Source organism: Schistocerca piceifrons, chromosome 4, assembly GCF_021461385.2.
Source record: "Schistocerca piceifrons isolate TAMUIC-IGC-003096 chromosome 4, iqSchPice1.1, whole genome shotgun sequence".
Taxonomy (NCBI): Eukaryota; Metazoa; Arthropoda; class Insecta; order Orthoptera; family Acrididae; genus Schistocerca; species Schistocerca piceifrons.
The window spans coordinates 303,320,878-303,344,326 of NC_060141.1; the positions used below are offsets into that span (position 1 = coordinate 303,320,878).

The 23,449-nt window shown below is 42.0% G+C and overlaps 1 protein-coding gene across 1 annotated transcript in view; it reads right to left on the reverse strand.

The window, feature by feature from the left end:
- Positions 1–23,449, reverse strand: part of LOC124795404 — a 332,223-nt gene that overhangs the window by 201,796 nt on the left and 106,978 nt on the right. Inside the window, exons 4-5 of the mRNA XM_047259426.1 lie at positions 15,118–15,337; positions 5,076–5,379 (exon numbers count right to left, since the gene is read on the reverse strand). Coding sequence (XP_047115382.1) covers positions 5,076–5,379; positions 15,118–15,337 — 524 coding nt within the window. The remainder of the gene's footprint in view (positions 1–5,075; positions 5,380–15,117; positions 15,338–23,449) is intronic.

Sequence of the window (23,449 nt, forward strand, 5' to 3'; positions counted from 1 at the left end):
TACAAATAGAGCCTTATATACTAAATTCAAGTATGAAACATTATGTTACTTTAATAGTGAAAAATACTTTTAAGAAAACAGATGTAATTAAAATCATTGCTTGCTAATATATGAAGAAATCAACCCATACATTCAAGAAAACTTCAGACGTACCTTGAATGTTTCTGACAGGCTACTTATTGAAAGTATAGCCTGTAATTAATTTATTATTTACCTTTAAAGCAATTTTTTCATTCGTCTGACTTGTTTAACCAATTTCATGTTTAACTATGTTCCTGTAATTGCAAGTCGTGTGAGATAAACTTGTTCTCTTTTCTTTTTTTTTTTTTTAAAAAAAAAAAAAAAGAACTGTACACTTCCATGTTTTCTGATGAGTTGACTCACAGCTCCACAATAGGGTTGTGACAGTCAGCGATCCTTGCTGTAAGATACAATACTCCCTTCGTTTAGCACAAAAAATACAGTATTTCTGGAGTTCGTCGAGAACAAGTGTGCTTTAACGTGTGTGTGTCTTTTGTGCTAAAGGTGCATTTTTATGTATTTCAAATATGCAGTAATTGTGTTGAGTACGTACAGATATGAAAAACATAGCTTCTGGATTCTGTAAACCCAGATAACTAGTGCACTCAGTAAGTCACAAAGTGCTGAAGAACGATGAGACCCCCAGGTTAACATTTCACAAAGTCAAAACTGTCAAGCATGAGGAATAGGAAGTATGCACAAACAGTAGCTGTCGGTACACATCATAGTTATACAAATACGCAATCACTTTGAGATACTGATAAACTTTAATTGTTTATAAATACAACACTTGACAACAATAATTCAGTCACTCTAATAAAAGTTACAGAGAGATGGGATACACACCACACAAATACTGATAATGTTTTTGACGTAATTGCTTAACATTAGAAATATCTGTGTCTCATCTACCATTCTTTTCAACGATATACTTTTTTATAAGTTACTTACTGTTTTCCAACATGTAATAAACGGAACTCTGCATTTGTTCGAGAGTATAATAGGTTTACTTTGTTTCTCGGAATGTTACATCATTTTCATATGAATTGCAAAGTGTAAAATGTACTATATGCACTTCAGTGTGTGCAGACTAGGGCTATTGATATTTTTAAAAATATTGGGAATCCGATACATCGATATTCGAATGATATCTCATCTGCTTCGAGGTCTCGATATACACGTCGGAAAAGGTACCGTTATATAGAAGGAAAAGGTATCGATGTACTTGCCTAAAAAATAGGGCTGTATATTTAAGTATTGATTTACTATTGTATAAGCTGTACATCAATATGCTAGCAGCCTACCTTGCCCAATTAGAGGAAGAACTGAAAGTAAAACGATGCACGTTCAAACTTGATGATAACCTCTTTGCTAACAATGGTAACTGCATGTCAGTGGCACAATAAAAGGTGTCCGATTGATCCGTCGTTCGGTTTCGTCTCATATCGGATTTGGTCGGAACACTTCATGTCGACTTCCCTTTTTTTTCACTTCTGCCAACGCTAGCGACCTAGCAGTTGTAGTATCAAAATTGCGTGGTAAAGCTAAACGTTGCTGTTTCTGCTGGTAACGTCGAGTGCCGATTACATCAGCACCCTCACACGTCTCCGCCCACCGTAAAGACCAATCTTGTCACTTAGATTTTTGTTCATCATTTCCAGTAACCGTTTTTCAAGAATGCCGATGTGAAGAAACAACACACTAGTAGCGTTAAAAATTGTTTTTTTAACGCAACTGGTGTGCTGTTTCTTCATATGGAAACCACCATCCCCTATGCAACTGGACTTCTCCTTTTGTGGCACACATACTTGCTTCATACAGTCGGGGGGAAAGTTTCGACGTGATGAATACTCAAAATGTATAAAGACCGCTTCACACAGTGAAGTAAAATTATGTTCTGCTACAATTTCAAAAGAACAACTTCAAATATTTACCTAAAATTGTGAAAAAACATAATATAAAATAAAAATGTCGACACTCGACATTGCCATTTTGATGTCTATATATTGAGCTATCAGCGGAAAGTGCTGCCGATGTATATCGATATTTGTTGGAAATATATCGAAATTATCAACAGCAATAGTACTTATATGCCATTTGGTTTGCATGATGTCTTTGAAATACGTGTGGACTTGGCGAGTGAGCATTCGATTGTACTTTGTTTCCTTGATGTACAATATATCTTCCAGTACCGCAACTGTACATGTCCAAAAGCAGTATGTCAAGTGCAGGCAGAAGGGCATTTTGCTATTCAGATTTAATTTGTTTTCCACCTATTCAAGAGTGCATAAAATCCTCAGATGGCAGTATTATTATTATTATTGTGTGGATGCTATCAGATACTCAAATGCAGGCTAGTCGTATTGTAATTAGTGACAAAGCTACTGTATATCCACTATGAAATAGAGAGTATTATATGTGCGTTGCCGAAAGCAGTAACTTCCAGTACCTCTCAACTTTGTGACATGTAAGGTGGCTTAATTACTGATGTCGCGCCATCTTACATATTTTATTCATACTTTATGCTCTAATTAGTACAACAAGGTCTGTTCACTTAATGAATGAGTAACAAAGATGTTTTCGTCGTAATTCATACAGAATCCACAATGTCAAGCAAGGAAATGTATTTAGCCGTTCGCTTTAGATTGTGAGATGCAGTATATTTCTGTTTCGGCTCATCAGACTAGCAGAGAGCTTGAAGACGGATGGCCACAAGCCCACAGCCTTAGGCACGGTCATAAACCTGTTGCATTAAGTGTGCGGGACTGAGGACACCCCACCCCCACATTCTTCCCCATGCCTGGCTTGCCATATAATATACCAGCCGATAACGCGACAGGGAGCTTAAGAGCACTTGTGCCAAGGCGAGATGCCCTGGAGGATTCTTCAAGAAATCGGCAGTTAGAAATGCTCCATGGCAACTGCAGAGCACAGCGCCTTAAAAGTTGCTCAGGAATACAGTGTGAAAGTCAGTTTCGCTTCTGTCCATGTGTCCGCCCACAAAATAAATAAAAAGTCTCACTTGTGCTGATGCTCTGCCGAAATCTGAAAATTTCATTGGAGCATTAGTCGAGATCTGGGGTAAACTTGGCCAGAGATTGGACAGCGCTCAGAATATTTACTAGCATTGTTGGATGACTTGGAGCATTTCCAAAACTTGTGAGAAGAGCTAAGGGAGTAGGAAAAGGGGACTCTGCCTTCTGGCTCCTTGCTGCGCTTCTCAGCCGCACACATGCAGGTGGGGCCAGTACATTGTTAACAGTCACTTTCAGCCGGCGCGCACAATGCCGAGGAAGGAGGAGATCAGTGTTTAAAGTCCCGTCGACAACGAAGACATCAGAGCTGGAGCACAACCTCGCGTTAAGGAAGGATGGGGAAAGAAACCGGCCGTGCCCTTTCAAAGGAACCATAGCGGCATTTGCCTGAAGCTATTTAGGGAAATCATTGAAAACTTAAATCAGGATGGCCGTATGCGTGCATGAAACGTCATCCTCGCGAATGCGAGCCAGTGTGTTAACCACTGCGCCACCTTACTCGGTCACACTGCCAAGTTCTGGAAGTTTATTTGGCGAGCTTCGGCCAGCAATGCTTCTACGTGAAGTGGTTCAATGGGCGCCAGACTTTCCTCAATTAACGACAACAGGTAGCTGATTGATTCGCTAGATGCATTTTGCGTTTTTAAGGTGTTTGTCCTTCTCAGTTATATTTTCAGCAGCACTTTCTGATGTACTGTTCGCTTGACCATTAGCAACTTTCCTAAGGCGATCCCAAACTGGTATCAGAATCACAATTAGACATAATTGTCTCTTACCTTGCATTCACTGTTAGCCTATTAGAGTTTTGCTAAGTAAATCGCGTTAAGAGAAATAAACAGCATCTTGTATATGCTTGAATTTTCATTTAATAGTTAAGTGTCTAAAATGCTGTGTCATGACTTTAGTGGTAGACCTGCCCTTTATTAATTTCAGCATAAATACGGTGTTATCCATTGCGAAAGTAGTTTCATTATCCCTTCAAAGTAAATTCATATCGTTGCATAGGGGGCTTCGGTCCGCTTTCCGATTATGAGGACTCTAATCTTGCATTCAGGGGTATGCACATTCAGAACCGCAACCACCTCACCTCACAACACCCATTTGGAGTATTACAGGATTCTGCAACCTAACCTAACGCCACTTGCCTCTAGAGAGACCTCGTAGTATTCCATTCATGACACTGATTAAACACATTATTATTTGATGGAGACAGCAACTACAATCGTGACAGTCCTAGTAGAAAAGTGTCACAGTGAAGGTATAATATAATAGACATCACTGAATCCGAGGCTGCGTCTGTTCTCGATTAAGTGGCTTCCCATCACAGATCTGAGAAGTTATCGAATATAGGAACACGATGCTGATGATTCGGCACAGTCCAGCTGTTTGGACACTATAATGTAGGATACGATGTAATCTTGTCACTCTAGTTCTGACATTATACAAGCGTTTTGCTATCCATTCCAGTTAGGCATGATGTTACATCCGTCTCCTACTAACGTTATAGATGACATTTATTTTCCTTCTCCCAGATTACAGCACAGTTCTTATTTCGGAATATGGTTAGTCCGTTGCAGGAGGTTCAGCATAAAACACTGAATGTATTCCATTCAGTGTCCTGTGATTTTTGATAGTTTTGACGACTCGTGCTATTGTGTTTACGAAAGTAACTTGTGCACATTTAAAAAAAATGTTCAGATGTGTGTGAAATCTTATGGGACTTAACTGCTAAGGTCATCAGTCCCTAAGCTTACACACTACGTAACCTAAATTATCGTAAGGACAAACACACACACCCATGCCCGAGGGAGGATTCGAACTTCCGCCGGGACCAGCGCACATTCTATTTACTTGACTACTGTTAAAGATAACAGTTCTGGCTTTTGACGTACTGCGTTGTCATTTTCTGTGTCAACAAGTCGCTTTCAGTTACTGAATTCCAAAAGCATGGCAGAGCAGTCAGTTTTCCAACGCACAGCATCCTTTTCGTAGTAACAACTATTAGCGTCACTACTGCACCTTTTTCTTGGTCTTCAGAGATGGCTGTTCCGATGGTGACGCCTTTGTCAGCAGACCAATCTTTCGCAAGAATAGCCGCAGAAGAACAACCACCATGGCAACGACTGCAGCGATGCCGACGAGTACGACGGCCAGGACGTCCAACAGCAGCAGTTGGTACCACTGCAGATCGACGGCGGCAGAGCGCAGGTGACTGGCTCCCTTGTGCCTGATGACGTATTCCGACCAATAGACGACGGCTTCCTGGGGACTCATGGGCCTGTCCTTGTACGCCTCTGACAGCTCCACAATCCTCTGCTTGTACCTGTCAATGTTAAATACATTTCTGTTGTAAGTTATTTAGTCAAGATCGTTACTCAAAAGAAGCAGCAGATTTTTAAAATTACATTGTAACGCTTTTAATACTTGAGACAGGCATAAACTGAGCATGAAATCTCCAAAAATGGCTTCATTTTTTTTTACTAATATGTGGACTGAATGTAAATTCATGACTAAACCGTCGAAATTCCGCAACAGATGACAGCACTGGTAAGTGACAGGTACTGGATTGTTCGACAAGCCTTAGCAATGAACGGTTGTGCTTTTACAATGTTGGTCTAAATGGAACGCTGTGCAGATTATCGATCAGTGCCATTTAAGCAAGGTGCTGTCACTGAACGCTTGGCAGCAGAAGGTGTCAACCCAAAGGAATCTACCGAGCGAGGTGGCGCAGTGGTTAGCACACTGGACTCGCATTCGGGAGGACGACGGTTCAATCCCGCGTCCGGCCATCCTGATTTAGGCTTTCCGTGATTTCCCTAAATCGCTCCAGGCAAATGCCGGGATGGTTCCTTTGAAAGGGCACGGCCGACTTCCTTCACCGTCCTTCCGTAATCCGATGAGACCGATGACCTCGCAGTCTGGTCTCTTCCCCCCACACAACCAACCAACCAACCCAAAGGAATCTCATCAGCGAATGCACCCCGTTTATGGTGATTGCGTTGATGTGAGCATTTTCTGGCGTTAGTCAAGTACATTTAAAGATAGTGAGTCCAGAACATCTGACTTGAGTGACGAGACAAGGATTAGCCGTCCTATTAGAGGATCTGCTGAGCTGAAATGCAAAACGGTGACAAACTGATCAGGTTGATCGTCATGTCACTCAGAGAGAAACTGCAGCGTCATCGATATGACGACCCCAAGTTCCGAAGGTAGAGGTATTACTTTTCATTCTACCTTTGTAAGCTCTATACGAGCACAAAGAGTAACGCGATTTGATAGTCAGATCTCTATTTCGTTACACCAGGACTAACATACAAATCCTGTACAACTGTGTTTCCATGAATATTGGCCTGATGATGTAGGAAATGAAAAACAATTGGCGTGATCTTGACATTCACAGTATCGGAATGGAAGACAGGAAGTAAAGAAATTTGGAGTATAGAGTTTCGTCTATGTCGAATCAACAGTGACAGAGCACAGGCGTTATCAGAGAAAGAAATATTAGTGGTCTCCTTAAAGTACCAACATAGTATTAGCCTAAAGTTATTAAGGGAATGAATGAAAAATGCGATTTCAGAGAGCTCAATGAAGTTACAAACTTCACTCCCCTCTGTTCCATCAAAATAGCCCCAAACTACTAGATGGAAATATAGCGCAGCGCATTCGTTTATTAAAATTAAGTTAAATTATAGGCTCAAATACATTTCACAACGCAAAAGCACTAGAATTGATGCGTTTCGAAGCAGCAAGCCGTCATCATCAGAATGAAGCTTATAAAAGCAATAAAATGTAAATAAAAATATTAAAAATTCGCGTTCACTTCCCTTGTAGCCGTTGCTTCCTTTGACATACTTCAACATCATTCTGACAGAAGGTAAAATAAAATAACTCTGCGTATGTAGTCCGCGAACATAGGCACTTTCATAGCGACACCTATTCGGGTGCACGGTCCTCATCTTCCAGAAGAAACGCAGACGAACACAAACATGAAGTATGAGTACTTCGACTGCGTACTTTGTGTGCACAAACAAGCAACCAGACACACTCTCCTAAATGATCAAAGATAATACATATCCCTACAGAGATGCACAGGAGTTCAAATCTTGTCACGCACTGAATGGCAATAATATGACTATAAATGATAATGGTAATGGCTCGATCCTTCGAAACGCGCCAGTTCCAATGATTCTCCATTGTGGAAGGGGTTGAGTCTAGATTTTTAACATCGGATTTAACATATTTGACTTTGTATCCATTGTTGATAAATTCAAGCTACTATACAATAGTAATACTGTAGACATTCAATGCTTGACAAGATTTGAGCTCTCCGGCGTCTCCATAAGGGTGTTGTTGTTTCTGATCACTGGTGGGAGTATCTTTGACTTTGTGATTATGGACACAAAGTAGGATGTTTCTCATTAAAGTGCAGCTACTCACGGAGGTCCAGCGTGCGATGTAATTACCTCAAGGCAGTGAAACTTGGTGGGTATGGTGGTGCATTAATGTAGAACCGATTTATGCTGAAAAAAAGTTAATTCCAATTTTGGCCACCAGGTGCAAGTCTGGCGCAGTGAATAAAAGAAATCTGTATAAAAATATTTCCGTATATAATGGACTAGGAACGTGACGTGAGCAGACAAGGTCAAATAAGGGAGAAAGGCATAATGTTGATTTTATTGTTAATCATCCCTTGTACAGTTTGTTCAGTATGGGCACTGGGAAGATCAGCGAGATGCTGCATCCGTAAAACGACGTGATCAACAGTTGCTCGCAGAAGTTCTGGCGGAAATGAAATGAGCCTATGGCATCGTTGGGCGGGAGTCCCCGTCTGGGGAAGTTCTGCCGCCAAGTGCAAGTCTTATTTCAGCCGACGCCACATTGGGCGACTTGCGCGCCGATGATGAAGATGAAATGATGATGAGGACAACACAATACCCAGTCCACGAGCGGAGAAAATCTCCAACCCGACCGGGAATCTAACCCAGGCCCGCTGCACGGGAAACAATCACATTACCACCCAGATAAGCAGGCGGACAGTTCTGGTGGAATCCGAGCAAAATGTTCAGATCAGGTAGAGACCGAATATATCCCTGGTGAACGGAGTTCTCTTAAATATCTCCAGAGCCAAAAGTCACATGGATTGATATCAGGCGATCTGGCAGTCCAAGCATCTGGAAACCCTTTGGAGGTAAGATGTTCGTGGAAGTTTGCATTAAGCAGATCTTTTACTTTGTGAGAGGCATGAGGTGTTGCCCCATCTTACATGCAAATAATGGTTTCTACACAACGCCACTCTTCGAAAGCAGGACTTACATACTGTACAAGTTGGTCTCGATAACGTACAGAGGTCACATTATGCCTGACAGGCCTTCTGGATCCATTCTCTTCAGAGAAGAACTGACAGAGAATAAAGGTGAACATCACATAGTCACACATGGCAGGTGCAATGGCTCTTAGAGCACAACAAGCAGCCTAACAGTACCACAAAAATTCGGCAGTTGTATGTATTCTCCGCACCCTATAGCGTAAAACGTGCCTCGTCACTCCACAGAACATTGCCTGGTCACATGTCAATTTCGATCCGTACCAGAAACCGAACAGCAAATTCAGGACGTTGCTGTCGAGAAGTGCGACCGTATGCTATTAGTAAATTCAAAATAATATTATTTTGTCTTATATGAAAAAATAACCAGATAGAGCGCTAGTCATAGATTGTCACTCCTGTCGCAGACTGCTTCATGAAGCAGAAAAGGCTCTGAACACTGCTAACTGCTAGCACCAGTGCCACAAAACACTGATGACACAAAACAGGTGCAGTTATGGTTTTTACTCCTCTTGCTTGATATTACTCGATATACGTTAGGGTGCTTCATACAAGCGACGGTAAAAACATTGATCGAATGGTTGTGAATGAATCCTGCTGTGCTTTATAGTCTCCAGGAAGGAGCATTTGCAACAGCAGCTGCAGTTTGTGGCGTTTCACATGTATTCGCAGCAGAACGCGCCATTATGTCTTCTTGAGAAATTCATTCTAGGCTTGTGCCTACAGTGGATTTATGATGGCCTTATGAGCAAAAACCTTCGCATTCTTTGGACGTTGACATGACACGTTAAATGGCAAATCAGTGTTCGTGTACTTACAAAAAAAATGGTTCAAATGGCTCTGAGCACTATGTGACTTAACACCTGTGGTCATCAGTCCCCTAGAACTTAGAACTACTTAAACCTAACTAACCTAAGGACAGCACACACATCCATGCCCGAGGCAGGATTCGAACCTGCGACCGGAGCAGTCGCGCGGTTCCAGACTGAGCGCCTAGAACCGCGAGACCACCGCGGCCGGCGTGTACTTACAAATGAAACATTCAAGGGAGCGGTGCGACTCATAAATTTTTTGCGACGAGCAAGTTCGTCCTTTACACTTCAATATTACATTCATTTTTTTGCAAATTTCAGCAAACAAATCCACTTCCTTGGTATAAACGGGAGTTGCAGTTATTAGAACTTCGAAATTACACTAGACAAACATCAAATATATTGGTACGTCACACAAACTTTCTTTAAAAAATTCCAGTTTACTGTTTTTTCTCATACTTCACTATCTGATTATTTACCTACATATTTAATAGTTTAAAAATGTGCAGCACAGCATGTTGATGAAGAGAATCTGAAATTGTTGAATTATTATTATACTAAAGTATTGGAACTGATCATATATTTTTAAATAAAACGAATGGCTGGCTGCACCCTTACGTTCCGAAAATAAAGTGCTGTTGAGTTTCAGTTTTATATTCCATAAGTGGTTCAAGAAGAAGGTATCAGATAGATTATATAATGGAAAGACAGAGATTTAGGAACCATGTTTTAAATTGTATGACATTTCCAGGGGCAGATGTGGACTCTGACCACAATAAATTGGTCATGAACTGTAGATTGAAACCGAAGAAACTGAAAAAAGGTGGGAATTTAAGGAGATGGGACCTGGATAAACTGACTAAACCAGAGGTTGTACAGAGTTTCAGGGAGAGCATACGAGAACAATTGACAGGAATGGGGGAAAGAAATACAGTAGAAGAAGAATGGGTAGCTCTGAGGGATGAAGTAGTGAAGGCAGCAGAGGATCAAGTAGGTAAAAAGACGAGGGCTAGTAGACATCCTTGGGTAACAGAAGAGATATTGAATTTAATTAATGAAAGGAGAAAATATAAAAATGCAGTAAATGAAACAGGCAAATAGGAATACAAACGTCTCAAAAATGAGATCGACAGGAAGTGCAAAATGGCTAAGCAGGCATGGCTAGAGGACAAACGTAAGGATGTAGAGGCTTATCTCACTAGGGACGAGATAGATACTGTCTACAGAAAAATTAAAGAGACCTTTGGAAAAAAAGAGAGCCACTTGTATGAATATCAAGAGCTCAGATGGAAACCCAGTTCTAAGCAAAGAAGGGAAAGCAGAAAGGAGGAAGGAGTATATAGAGGGTCTATACAACGGCCATGTACTTGAGGACAATATTATGGAAATGGAAGAGGATGTAGAAGAAGATGAAATGGGAGATACGATACTGCGTGAAGAGTTTTACAGAGCATTGAAAGACCTGAGTCGAAACAAGGCTCCGGGAGTAGACATCATTCCATTAGAACTACTGACGGCCTTGGGAGAGCCAGTCCTGACAAAACTCTACCATCTGGTGAGCAAGATATATGAGACAGGCGAAATACCCTCAGACTTCAAGAAGAATATAATAATTCCAAGCCAGCCGGTGTGGCCGAGCGGTTCTAGGCGCTTCAGTCTGGAACCACGCGACCGCTACGGTCGCAGGTTCGAGTCCTGCCTCGGGCGTGGATGTGTGTGATGTCCTTAGGTTAGTTAGGTTTAAGTAATTCTAAGTTCTAGGGGACTGATGACCTCAGATGTTAAGTCCCATAGTGCTCAGAGCACCAGAGAACCAATAATTCCAATCACAAAAAAGGCAGGTGCTGACAGATGCGAAAATTACCGAACTATCAGTTTAATAAGTCACAGCTGCAAAATGCTAACGTGAATTCTTTACAGACGAATGGAAACACTGGTAGTAGCCGACCTCGGGGATAGTGAAACACGTGCGGCAGTACTGACCCTACGACTCATCTTAGAAGCTAGATTAAGGAAGGGTAAACCTACGTTTCTAGCATTTGTAGACTTAGAGAAAGCTTTTGACAATGTTGACTGGAATACTATCTTTCAAATTCTGAAGGTGGCAGGGGTAAAATACAGGGAGCGACAGGCTATTTGCAATTTGTACAGAAACCACATGGCAATTATAAGAGTCGAGGGGCACGAAAGGGAAGCAGTGGTTGGGAAGAGAGTGAGACAGGGTTGTAGCCTACCCCCCCCCCCCCCCCCCCATCCCATGTTATTCAATCTGTATATTGAGCAAGCAGTAAAGGAAACAAAAGAAAAATTCGGAGTAGGTATTAAAATCCATGGAGAAGAAATAAAAACTTTGATGTTCGCCGATGACATTGTAATTCTGTCAGAGACAGCAAAGGACTTGGAAGAGCAGTTGAACGGAATGGACAGTGTTTTGAAATGAGGATATAAGATAAACATCAACAAAAGCAAAAAGAGGATAATGCAATGTAGTCGAATTAAATCAGGTGATGCTGAGGGAATTTGATTAGAAAATGAGACACTTAAAGTAGTAAAGGAGTTTTGCTATTTGGGGAGCAGAATAACTGAAGATGGTCGAAGTAGAGAGGATATAAAATGTAGACTGGCAATGCCAAGGAAAGCGTTGCTGAAGAAGAGAAATTTGTTAACATCGAGTATAGATTTAAGTGTCAGGAAGTCGTTGCTGAAAGTATTTGTATGGAGTGTAGCCATGTATGGAAGTGAAACATGGACGATAAATAGTTTGGACAAGAAGAGAATAGAAGCTTTTGAAATGTAGTGCTACCCAGAAGAATGCTGAAGATTAGATGGGTAGATCACATAACTAATGAGGAGGTATTGAATAGAATTGGGGAGAAGAGGAGTTTGTGGCACAACTTGATTAGAAGAAGGGACCGGTTGGTAGGACATGTTCTGAGGTATCAGGGGATCAAAAATTTAGCATTGGAGGGCAGCGTGGAGGGTAAAAATCGTAGAGGTAGACCAAGAGATGAATACACTAAGCAGATTCAGAAGGATGTAGGTTGCAGTAAGTACTGGAGATGAAGAAGCTTGCACAGGATAGAGTAGCATGGAGAGCTGCGTCAAACCAGTCTCAGGACTGAAGACCACAACAACAAGTGGTTCAACCAATCGTATTCTGAACAAACCATTTTCAGCAGTTTTTAGCTAACAGTTGTGACATAAATAGTATTAAAATGTTCAAGCCTTAATCTTTCACTGCCAAGAATCTTAGCTCCGCATTTAAAAAACAGTTCCATCTGATGTAACTGTAGAAATACAAGCTGTAGTAAAACAGAGTTTCGATGTTTACACTCGGAAATTTTGTGGTTCTCTACCTATAATATGTTTATCGACAACTCTCCTGTTTTTACTTTCTTAATTCTGTGTTCTCAGTACCATCGTCGCCAAATTCATATGGCGCAAGATGAATTCACACGTGATAGTCGACTCACCGTTCTTTACCAAAAAATGGTTCAAAAATTGTTGTGTGCAGTCAGTTTATTTACGAGGAAAACTTGTGTCTTAAATAGCTTGTCGTCATCTGTAAGCATGCCAGTTCAACCCATAATACCACGTGCTACCAATATTATAAAGTCGAATTTGGTTCGAGAATGCGTCTCACAAGACATACTGTTTCTGGCAATCAGTGACATAATTATAATGTGCAATAGTGTAATGTCAATCAACAGCTCCGCCATTACACCAGTGATGCGAGTGAATCAACAAGATTATGAAATTGCTGTGATATACATAGTCAACCACAAAGAAGAAAATCAGCAGAAGACATCACTGATTTCGATTTCTAGCCATACACTGCCCCCCTCCTTCCATACAAATGTCACACCAGCAGCTACAGTAAAAAACAATGGACAAAGTGTTCTAGATTAATCTAGTTTAAGACTGTTTAAGTAACATTTCTCTATGTGTGTATGTACGCATAAACGCCTGAAGATGATCAAAACATGTTCGAAAGGCGTTGCATCATGTTTGATTAAGCATAAACTAAAAAGTGACTGGTAGCAGGAACTTGAAATAAATAATAATACTGTTTCTGGTTTGTACCGCTACCCTCTACTTCGCTGTCTAAAGCTTCATGTGGCTCAACCAAATTTTGCTTTTAATTATTTCTCCTTTCATTCGTAACCAAAAAACAGAAATGTTTCTCAAGTACCTGTCTTTATAAGTCCAACTGCTCACCCACCTTACCTATTTAATAATCAGAGTACATAGAAAATGATTCTTATCAGATCAAACAAAGACGAAAGTAATGAGAAGTAGAAGAAATGAGAATAGAGAGAAAATTATCATCAGGACTGGGGATCACGAAATAGATGAAGTTAAGCAATTCTGCTACCCAGGCAGCAAAATAACCCACGACGGGCGGAACAAGGAGGACATGAAAAGATGACTAGTACTGCAAAAAGGGCGTTCCTGGCTAAGAGAAGTCTGCTAATATCAAACATAGGCCGTAACTTGAGGAAAAAGTTTCTGAGAATGTGCATTTTGAGTATAGCATTGTACGGTAGTGTAACATGGACTGGGAGAAAACCGGAACAGAAGAGAATCGAAGAATTTGGGATGTGGTGCTACAGAACTTCTGTAGCCCCACATGTGAAATGCTTCGATTCTCTTCTGTTCCGGTTTTAACAGACGAATGTTGCTATAGAAGAATGTTGAAAATTATATGGAATAATAAGCTATGCAGTGAGGACGTTCTCCGCAGAATCAGCGAGGAGAGAAAAATATAGGAAGCACTGACAGGTCATCTGTCAAGACATGAAGGAATAACTTCAATGGTGCTAGAGGTAGCTGCAGAAGGTTAATACTGTAGACGAAGACAGAGGTTGGATACATCCAGCAAATAATTGAGAACGCAGGTGGTCAGGGCTACACTGAGATAATGAAGCGGTTGGCACAGGAGAGGAATGCGCAGCGGACCGCATCGAACCAGTCAGAAGACTGATGATGAAGGAAAAAGAGAACAGTAATTTATTAGCCTCAGATGTAAGACTAATCGATCTACGATTACCCACAATTATCCAGTAGTCCATCCTCGGGAAGTATGATTTCTTTGTGGAAATCTTACTAAATGTCGTCTCCCTCATAGTTAACATTGTATTTCAGTTAACATTGTATTACTGATATATCTATCTTTGACTTAGGTAGCTCTGACGGTATCTCATTCGCTTCCTGCAAATGTTTTTATAACTCTGTTCACTTGATACGCTATTCAACTTTGAGTACACTACTAGATTACCAATTTGTTTTAAATAAAATGTCTTACTTTTTTCGTCAAAGTGCATGAAAATTATTTATTGTAGTAGAGCCTCTCATTCTTTCTGCTTGACTACCCCTTCTTCAGAGATCCGACCTCTTAAGCTTGAAGAATGAAGAGAATGCTTAAAGAAGGTGTCTTTACCAACTGTCTTACTACGTAGAAGATAAGTAACAATGTTTCACTTAGGTAGCAGAAAGCTCTTTAATCTGTTCGCTTTTGCGCAGTTAATACTTTATTTCCTCAGTTCTATTGACCTAAAAGGTGATTCAAAAAGATCACAGGGATTAAAAGCATAAAAAATAAGCTATCGTACTGTAGTTTAATAAAATTGGAGATACTCCAAAAGAGCCGAATTCCACGTCTTAAATACCTTAGGTAGTTCTTGACTCCATTTTAACTGATTATCAAGCTGTACCTCCAGGCACAACGTATTTTATCTTGAACGTGGCGGTTAATGTCTGAGTATAATCATGTATGGCTGAATTGATGTGGCATAGAGCACGCCCTGAATGGGAAATTAAACGTTTATTTTATTTTGTTTTATGTATTTTTTTGATTCGGTGGTTGTTCACTCGGTGCAATAATCAATATTGAAGTTTACAGATACACCATGTGGATGTTACTTACCCGGAGTCGTTAATCAGCTCTCGTATGTTCTGCAACAGTAGTTCCTTAGATATTTCCGGAAAGGGGAGCATTCGTGCGATGCCCCTCCTTACACACATCATTACGTTAGTAGGCTGATCCCCAAACAGTGGGATGCCTAACATAGGTACACCGCTGTAAACAGCTTCTATTGTTCCCATCAAACCTCCGTGAGTGATAAACAACCGCGTTTTAGGGTGACCTGTTAAAGGAGAAAAATTCAGATATTAATTGTCAAAGTTTGCAATGCTCATTCCTTCATGGACGAACCAAGAAAAATATACTAATAATAGCTGACAAGTGTCGTACCTATGAGGACTTTGGCCCACTTTGCTAACGTGTGTGACGTCACCCTTATCTGTGACGTCATCATGATGGTGTCACAGGACACGCATCTGTTTTCAGTGACATCGCATTTAGGGTAATTTTTTTAAAAAAGAAAAAAATGCAATATAAGGTCGGCAGGAAAATTTTTAACTAAATTAGAATTATATGTTAACACCTTCAGCTGCTGACGAGATTTGATATACATCAACGGGGAGTATATATATATATATACATATATAAATTTTTAACTAAGTTGAAACAGCCAATGACAGCAGAGTGTGCGTGGCCAGAGCCGCCATTTTCAAAAGTATAGAATTATAATCAGTATTTTCATAATCTTCTCCACCTGAATTTGGCGCCATGTTCGATGGTATTAGAATATCTACAAAAAGAATTCGAAAAACACACACATATACACACGAGTTTTGTGAAATGTGTAAAAGTATATTCATTAGTAAATGGCTATCCAGGTTCATAGCTCATAGTTCTCACACAATTACTGGTTGCCGCCGGCCGAGTTGGTCCAGCGGTTCTAGACGCTACAGTCTGGAACAGCGCGACCGCTACGGTCGCAGGTTCGAATCCTGCCTCGGGCATGGATGTGTGTGATGTCCTTAGGCTAGTTAGGTTTAAGTAGTTCTAAGTTCTAGGGGACTGATGACCTTAGAAGTTAAGTCCCATAGTGCTCAGAGCCATTTGAACCATTTGAACAGGTTGCCTATCCAGCTGCTTTCAGGAGCAACAAAAATTTGATTTTCAATATTTGGTATAATTATAATATGAATTAAAACGTTTAAAACGCTGTCATAAGCCATTCATTAAGAGGTATAATCTTATGTTAAAGGCTTAACACAATAAGACAAGTATTGCAGTTACAGAGTGTGTATATATATTGGGACAGTGTAATCACTGGGCACAAATACCCAGACTAGATTCAGCCAGAGAACGAGAACACTTCATGGCTTGCAAAAAAACTTTACAAAATTTAAAACTTTTACAAAACTTTTTCTCGTGACACCTACCACAAAATGGTGAAAGGAAAATAATTATCGTTTACTACATTTTCGCTGCTCATGCAGAGAAGCTGCCGACCCACGCATGACGTTGTCATTTATTACTGCTTCACTACTAACTTTGTTCACAACACAGTTTGCAGACAGAATCCACATATACCGCTGAATGTTCCTCGAAAACGACACATGGTTCAGGAGATATGACGTTATAAACACTAAGAAGCGAGAAAAACTAGCTTTCGCTTAAAACGAAACGTAAATTATCCAGACTATACTCATCAAGAGTTTGATAGTGAGAGTACTTAACGACTTCTAACAAATTTTAAACGTGATTTCAAAAGTTTACCGAACTCTATTTCGCATACATGCTTAACAGAAAAAATGTAATACATTAACTCATTTGTAAAGTAATCAGAAGTTTGAAGCTGTTTTACACATGGGAGTTCGTTTTAGAGAATCAGGGTTTATTCGTTCTCTCTAACAGTATTTACAAAGCGAAAATACGTAAGCACTCAACATTCTGACCCATCGCTATGTTTTATGTCTCTCTCTCAGTTTCATACAGCACTAAAAGAACGTTTTTGTCAAATACTACACCAGTCAGTTAACATTTATTCTCTCTCACACACAGCTGTATTTTTTACCAAAAACTACGTTTGTACATAAAGTTCTGCCTCATCAGCGTATATCATCATACACAGAAAAAGCAAAAAAGATCACATTGCGGTGTAATTTACAGTACATCCATCATCAAAAATACGTAAGCACCTAAAATTTTGCTTCATCAATAGTTTCATATCTGTATTATATTTTATTTCTCTTTCTATAATGCTGGCTTGAAAGAGATATCTACATCATAACATATTATACAGAGGGATGGGAAAAAAAAAACAAAGAAATATAATCTAGATACCAATTCTCTTGTAACAATTTTTTTACGAAAAGACATCTTCTATACACCATGACCTGCACTAGAAACATTTCATTTGCCAAAAGCAATTTTCGGGTTTATAACCCATTTTCAGTGGCATCTGATACCGAACGGGGCTCTACCTAGGTGGACTTTAATTTCCCTAGGTACTCGTGGAACCAGCATGGATCCTTAGAAATCTTCTCTTCCTCCTCCCAGCGGATAGGTTGGTCGGCTGGTAGCTATCAACACCCAATCAAACAATAGGGCTCATGAGGCCAATCCTCACCTGGGATTTACAGAGACTCTGTCAGAATTGAGTGAAAGAACACATGTTGGTGGCCAGAGTATTTTTCTTATAATTAAATGAAAAGAAGGGAGCTCTGAAAAAGTTTCACCTTTTTACATACAAAAAGGGTTAGAGAGAATCGCTGGAAGCTTAAAATCTGTCAAGCAATTGCGAAACGGGACCCTGTTGGTAGAAACATCCAGTTCCCACAAGTGATGAACAGCCAGAAAGCTCAGTGCCTCAGGGAGTATGCAATAGAAAATGAACTGCACAACACCTTAAACTGTAGCAATGGTGTTGTGATGTGCAGGGATCAGATTGACATTCTCGGAGAAGAACTGAAAGCTGAGTGGTCTCAGCAAGGCATCGTTGATGTACAGAACAGAACGGCTTGATGATGATCTCGTGAAATCGGCCTCATTCATACTGACTTTCAGGAGCCAAAAGCTTCCAAAGCACGTTAAGGCTGGTTTCCTTCTCCTCAGCACGCGGCCTTACTTTCCTAACTAGCTGCGCTGTTTTACATGCCAGCGCTTTGGGCATATCACCTCGTGTTGCCGCCCATGGAGGTGTTGGTTGTGCATCTCCTCCAAAGCGTGTTAGCTGCTCTGGTAATCACCCTGTCTGGAGTAGGAACTGCAGTGTCTTCCTTGAAGAAAGGAAGATACAGGAAATCAAAACAACTAGACGTATTTCATATGGAGAGACCAAAAAGATCTATAACGCCATGCAGCGCCCGACGTTTGCTATCTCCTTTGTGTCTGCTCTTGAACAACCAGTTCAGAAGATCGACGCTGCTACCCAAACACAGGCTGCTAGTGTCAGCACTACCACCTGTGTTTACCGGTACACTTTTGCTGCTGCAATTCCTTCTAAGCCTACTCCCAAAACATCAGACACGTCTGTTGTTAACGTTGCGAGGCTCCCTGCATCTCCAAAGGTTTAGTCTGGTCCACCGTCCAGCGATGCCACTATGACAGCCGCGGTTTTGGCTCCGAAACATACCCAAGGAAAAACATCAAAGGCCAAGTGTGCACTACCGACGGCGTCTGGAAGTGAACAGTCCGACGATATCGACGTCCTACTATCTGACTCTTTTCGTAGAACTAATGGAGCTTGATGTCGGACTGGGGCAATCATCTCGCCCCAAGACAGAGCCCCCGCACATGACAGGCTCCACTCCCCAGCGTAAAGACAAAGTGCAACCCCATGACAGACGGCTCCCTTATTACAGCGGAACATTAATAGGGTCATGACACATATGGAGGAACTGAAACTGTTAGAAGATGAACGCCCTCTGTGCCTGTGTTTACGAGAAACACATTGTAAAGCCACTGACGCCCATGTGCTATGTGGCTATAAACTTCATCAAAAGGATGACCTGGCTGGGGACAGAGCCAAGGGAGAGTGTTTCTGTGTTCGTCAATAATATTCAATGTTCCTCTTCTGTCCCCCTGGCTACTCACCTGCAAGCAGTTACTGTCGAAATTCATGAGTGTCGGAACATCACTGTTTGTTTGCTGTTTCTCCCTTCACAAGATGCGATCGACTCTGAAGCTCCCATAGAATGTGAAACAACTCCCTCGACCCATCTTCCTACTGGGAGACTTCAATGCCCATCATGTTTTGTCGGGCTCAACCTATACAAGCCCTGGTGGTCGGGTTTTGGAGAGACACATGACCTGTCACAATCTGTGCATCCTAAACACAGGTACTCCCACTCATTTCTGTACTGCTACGGGGTCATTCTCAGCCATCGACCTCTCTTTCTGTCCTCCAGCACTCGTAGACTCTGTTCACTGGGAGGTCATTGACCACCGCCTTTCTAGTGACCACATTCACTAACCTCATGGAGCACTACATGAAGAGAAGCCACCAGCTAGCTGTGCTTTAGCATTGCAACAGCGTCCAAGTGATACATCATGCCGCTGACTTATCCATCCCAAAGTCATCTTCGGAGACTACCCGTGGACGGCTGAGTGCCGTTCAGCCATCCGGAATCGACACGCGGCTCTTCGAGGATTTAAAAGCCGCCCTTCGGCAGACAACCTCTTAGCCTTTCGAGTCGCAAGAGCAAAAGCCGGACGTGTGATTAAGGAGAGCAAAAAAGGGTCATGGGAAGCGTTTTCGGACTCCACCAACCGTTCCACTCGTTCCACCAAAGTATGGGATGCCATCAGGAAGATTTCTGGTAAACGCAGTCGTTCACAATAGCGATGTCTCCAGACAGTGCCTGGAGACATCGTTCAGATGCTGGCGGAAAATTTTGAACAAACTACGGCAAATGCCAGCCAGGATATGGCGTTTCGTTGCTACTGTGCGACTGTAGAGAGAACAGAATATCAAAAAATGGCTCTAAGCACTCTGGGACGTAACATCTGAGGTCATCAGTCGCCTAGACTTAGAACCACTTAAACCTAACTAACCTAAGGACATCACACCCATCCATGGCCGAGGCAGGATTCGAACCTACGACCGTAGCAGCCGCGTGGTTCCGGACTGAAGCGCCTAGAACCACTCGGCCAGTAGAGAGGACAAAATCGGACTTTAGATCCAACGATTCCAAAACTTACAACTACCCTTTCTCCACGTGGAAGCCTTATCAGTCCTGTCTCAGACTGGTGATACTGCACCTGGTCACGACCAGATGCGGTACTGCATGCTTGACATATGCCAGCAGCGTCGAAAGACATCCTCCTTGAATGTTTTAATCTTATATGGCAGATAGTTAACTTCCCCAACTCATGGAGAGAGGCAATTTTAATACCTCTCCTCAAACCAGGAAAGGACCAGAAGTTATCAGAGTATCGGCTTAACGAGCTGTGTAGGAAAGATCTTGGAGCGAATGGTTAACCGTCTGGTCTGACTGTTAGAGACCAGGCAACTCCTTAGCTCTTGGTGTGTGAGGCGCCTTTCCTACGTAGACGTCACTATATTGGTATATTGTTCGATATCAGTAAGGCACACGATACTTCTTGGCGACACTGTATTCTCGCTCAACTACATCAATGGGGGTTTCGCAGCCACCTCCCTATCTTCATCCGATCTTGCCTGTCTCAGCGGTATTTTAGGACCAGAGTTGGTGACTCGCTGTCAGATCGTTTCGAACAGGAGAATGGTGTCCCTCAGGGCAGTGTTCTAAGTGTTAGCCTCTTTGCCATGGCCATCTACAGTGTCACGTCTACGGTAAGGAGAACTGTAAAGCGATCCTTATTTGTGGACGGTTTTCCTGCTCTAGTGTTGCAACAGCGAGCCGTCAGTTGAAACTTACAGTGTAGAGGATAGGGGAGTGGACTGCAAAGACGGGTTTTCAGTTTTCTGCGGATAAGTGTGTGTGTGTTCATTTTAATCATTCTCGTCGTATTTTTAATTTACCTACCTTGCATATGAAGGACAACATACTAAATTTTAGAGATTCAGTACGTTTTCTGGGCCTCATTTTTGACTCCAAATTGTTGTGGTTGCCACACCTGAGAGACCTGATAGCCGAAACCCTGAGGGCACTGAATATCCTAAAGTGCCTCAGCATAGGTCTTGGGGAGTGGACGGGGCGCGTCTCATCCAGTTTTATAGGGCTTTCGTGCGTTCACGGCTGCATTACGGCTGGACGGTGTATGGATCGCTGAGGCCTTATTTGAAGATCATTGTTGCTGTCTACCATGAGGGCTCCGGTTGGCCCAGGTGCTTATGGGAGCAGCCTCTGCGCCGAGGCCGCGGAACCGCCACGTACCATCTGGCGGCAGCTCCTGATACTTTAGGTGTATAAGTTGCCTGCAGCTCTGACTTCACCCGCACACCATACTGTTGCTCTCCTGCCTCTGGAATACTTTTTTTTTAATCCATCCACGAACCACAGTGCCATTTGGGATCCGAGCGCAACGTATGCTGGAGCCCCTGGGTGTGGAGCCAGTACAACTCCAAATCCTGGGTTTTAACCGTCTGTCGCCGTGGTTACTGGAGATTTTAGATTTGGTGTGGTACAAGAGAGATTGCACTACTGCTTCCGTTTTTATTGCGGTATTTTCTGACATTTTATCTGAGCGGCACAACTATGTAGCTGTTTTTACGGATATGTCGAAACAGGGGGATTCTCTTAGTTGCTCTGTTCTTTTCCCGGATTATGTCCTCAAGGCCCGACTGCCTTAACTGTCTTTGATTCAGAATTGTATGGATCTTGCGGTCTCTAAGAGCCCTTCACTCGTTGAAACGTTTCTACCCAGAAGATAAAGAAGTCCAGACTATCCAGGATGCCCTCCTCCTACTACGACGACTTAGGAAGGCAGTGTGTCTCTGCTAGGTATCAGGGCACATGGGAATTGCGGGGAACGAAAAGGCAGATCTAGCAGCCAAGAATGCGTGTCTCTATCCTTACGTATTTTAGTGTGCCATCCCCCTGCATGCTATCACCTCGCTGTTGAGCTCAAAAGTCTTGCGTCAGTGGAAGGATGAGTGGCTGGAAGTGGCCGACAATAAGCTCTGTTTAGTAAAGCTCAAAACGTTGCTGTGTTGTGCTTTCTTCCAGCCACGTAGATGGGACGAGGTTCTCTTAACTCGTCTTCGCATAGTCCACAGCACTATGACGCATGGCTTCTTGCTCTGGCCAGAGGACCCTCCAATGTGTGGTGACTGGTTCGCTCATATTTTACGTAAGTGGCCAGCCGAAGACATTTTCCTGTGGCTTCCTTTCAGCCAACTCATATATACTAACGCGATGGCAAAAACAGAAATCACAATTATTGCACATCTTTACCTTATTTATCTGAAGACTTCTGCTTCCATGTTCAACAATATTGAAATACCTACATTAATCTAACTCTTGGTGGCTTCACAAAGCACGCCCCCACAATTGCCTACTCCATCGTCTTTCCCTCACAGACAGCTACCTCTCTTACTCCAACAAAGCAGTATCTTTGGCTCTGCGGTCGCACGCAGTCAGCGATTCACATTATCGACGCTATCAGAGACATTCATCGTTTATAGTATACTAGTTTCATTTTAATTTATTAATATTCTTATCTTATTCTGGTGCTACATACAAGGGTGCCCCTGTAGACGCCTTTCAATCGAAACAAAAACTGTCAAACTGGCCCGCACTAAGCCATTTCAATTTAGAAGGCTGCTGGGCTCAACTTACCATCGCGAAATATGGTTGGTGGCTACCATTACCCTGCGTGCCTTTGGGTGGGACAATCATGTTCAGTTAACAAGGTGACAGTCGTTAGCCCTATCATGGTGACTAACATGACCCTAAACGCCTGGCGGATGCTGTTGGGGTAAAGAGAGTCAGTTGAAACGGTGACTGCCATTACGATCATAGTGATTCTGATACTAGTTGGTGAGGCACTGGTGGTCAATCGACAAGGTGATGCAATGACGCGTCGTATCTGAAATACAGTAGATCGTACTGGTCATTCTATATACATGACATACATTTAGAAGTAGAAGCTTTTTTCGTCACTGTGTCACAGTGAATCATCCATTGAGCATCCTAAAGTAACAAATTCAATCACTACCCGTGCACTGTCGTATTAAAACTGTTTTGTACTTGAGAAACTGAATCAGAGGTGAATACGCACAGTTTAACGTATGCGTCTGTGCGTTCAAATAATTGCAGGACAGGGGCTGTCTAAATAATTTGGATGTCAATTTGAATGCATACACGTTTTAAGTTGTAGATAAGATTTATACATGAGAATCCGACTCATTTCTTCTGAGTAGTTCGCCTGCTTAGCTGAGTAGTAACATGCTTGCCTACTATGCAGCGGGCCCAGGTTC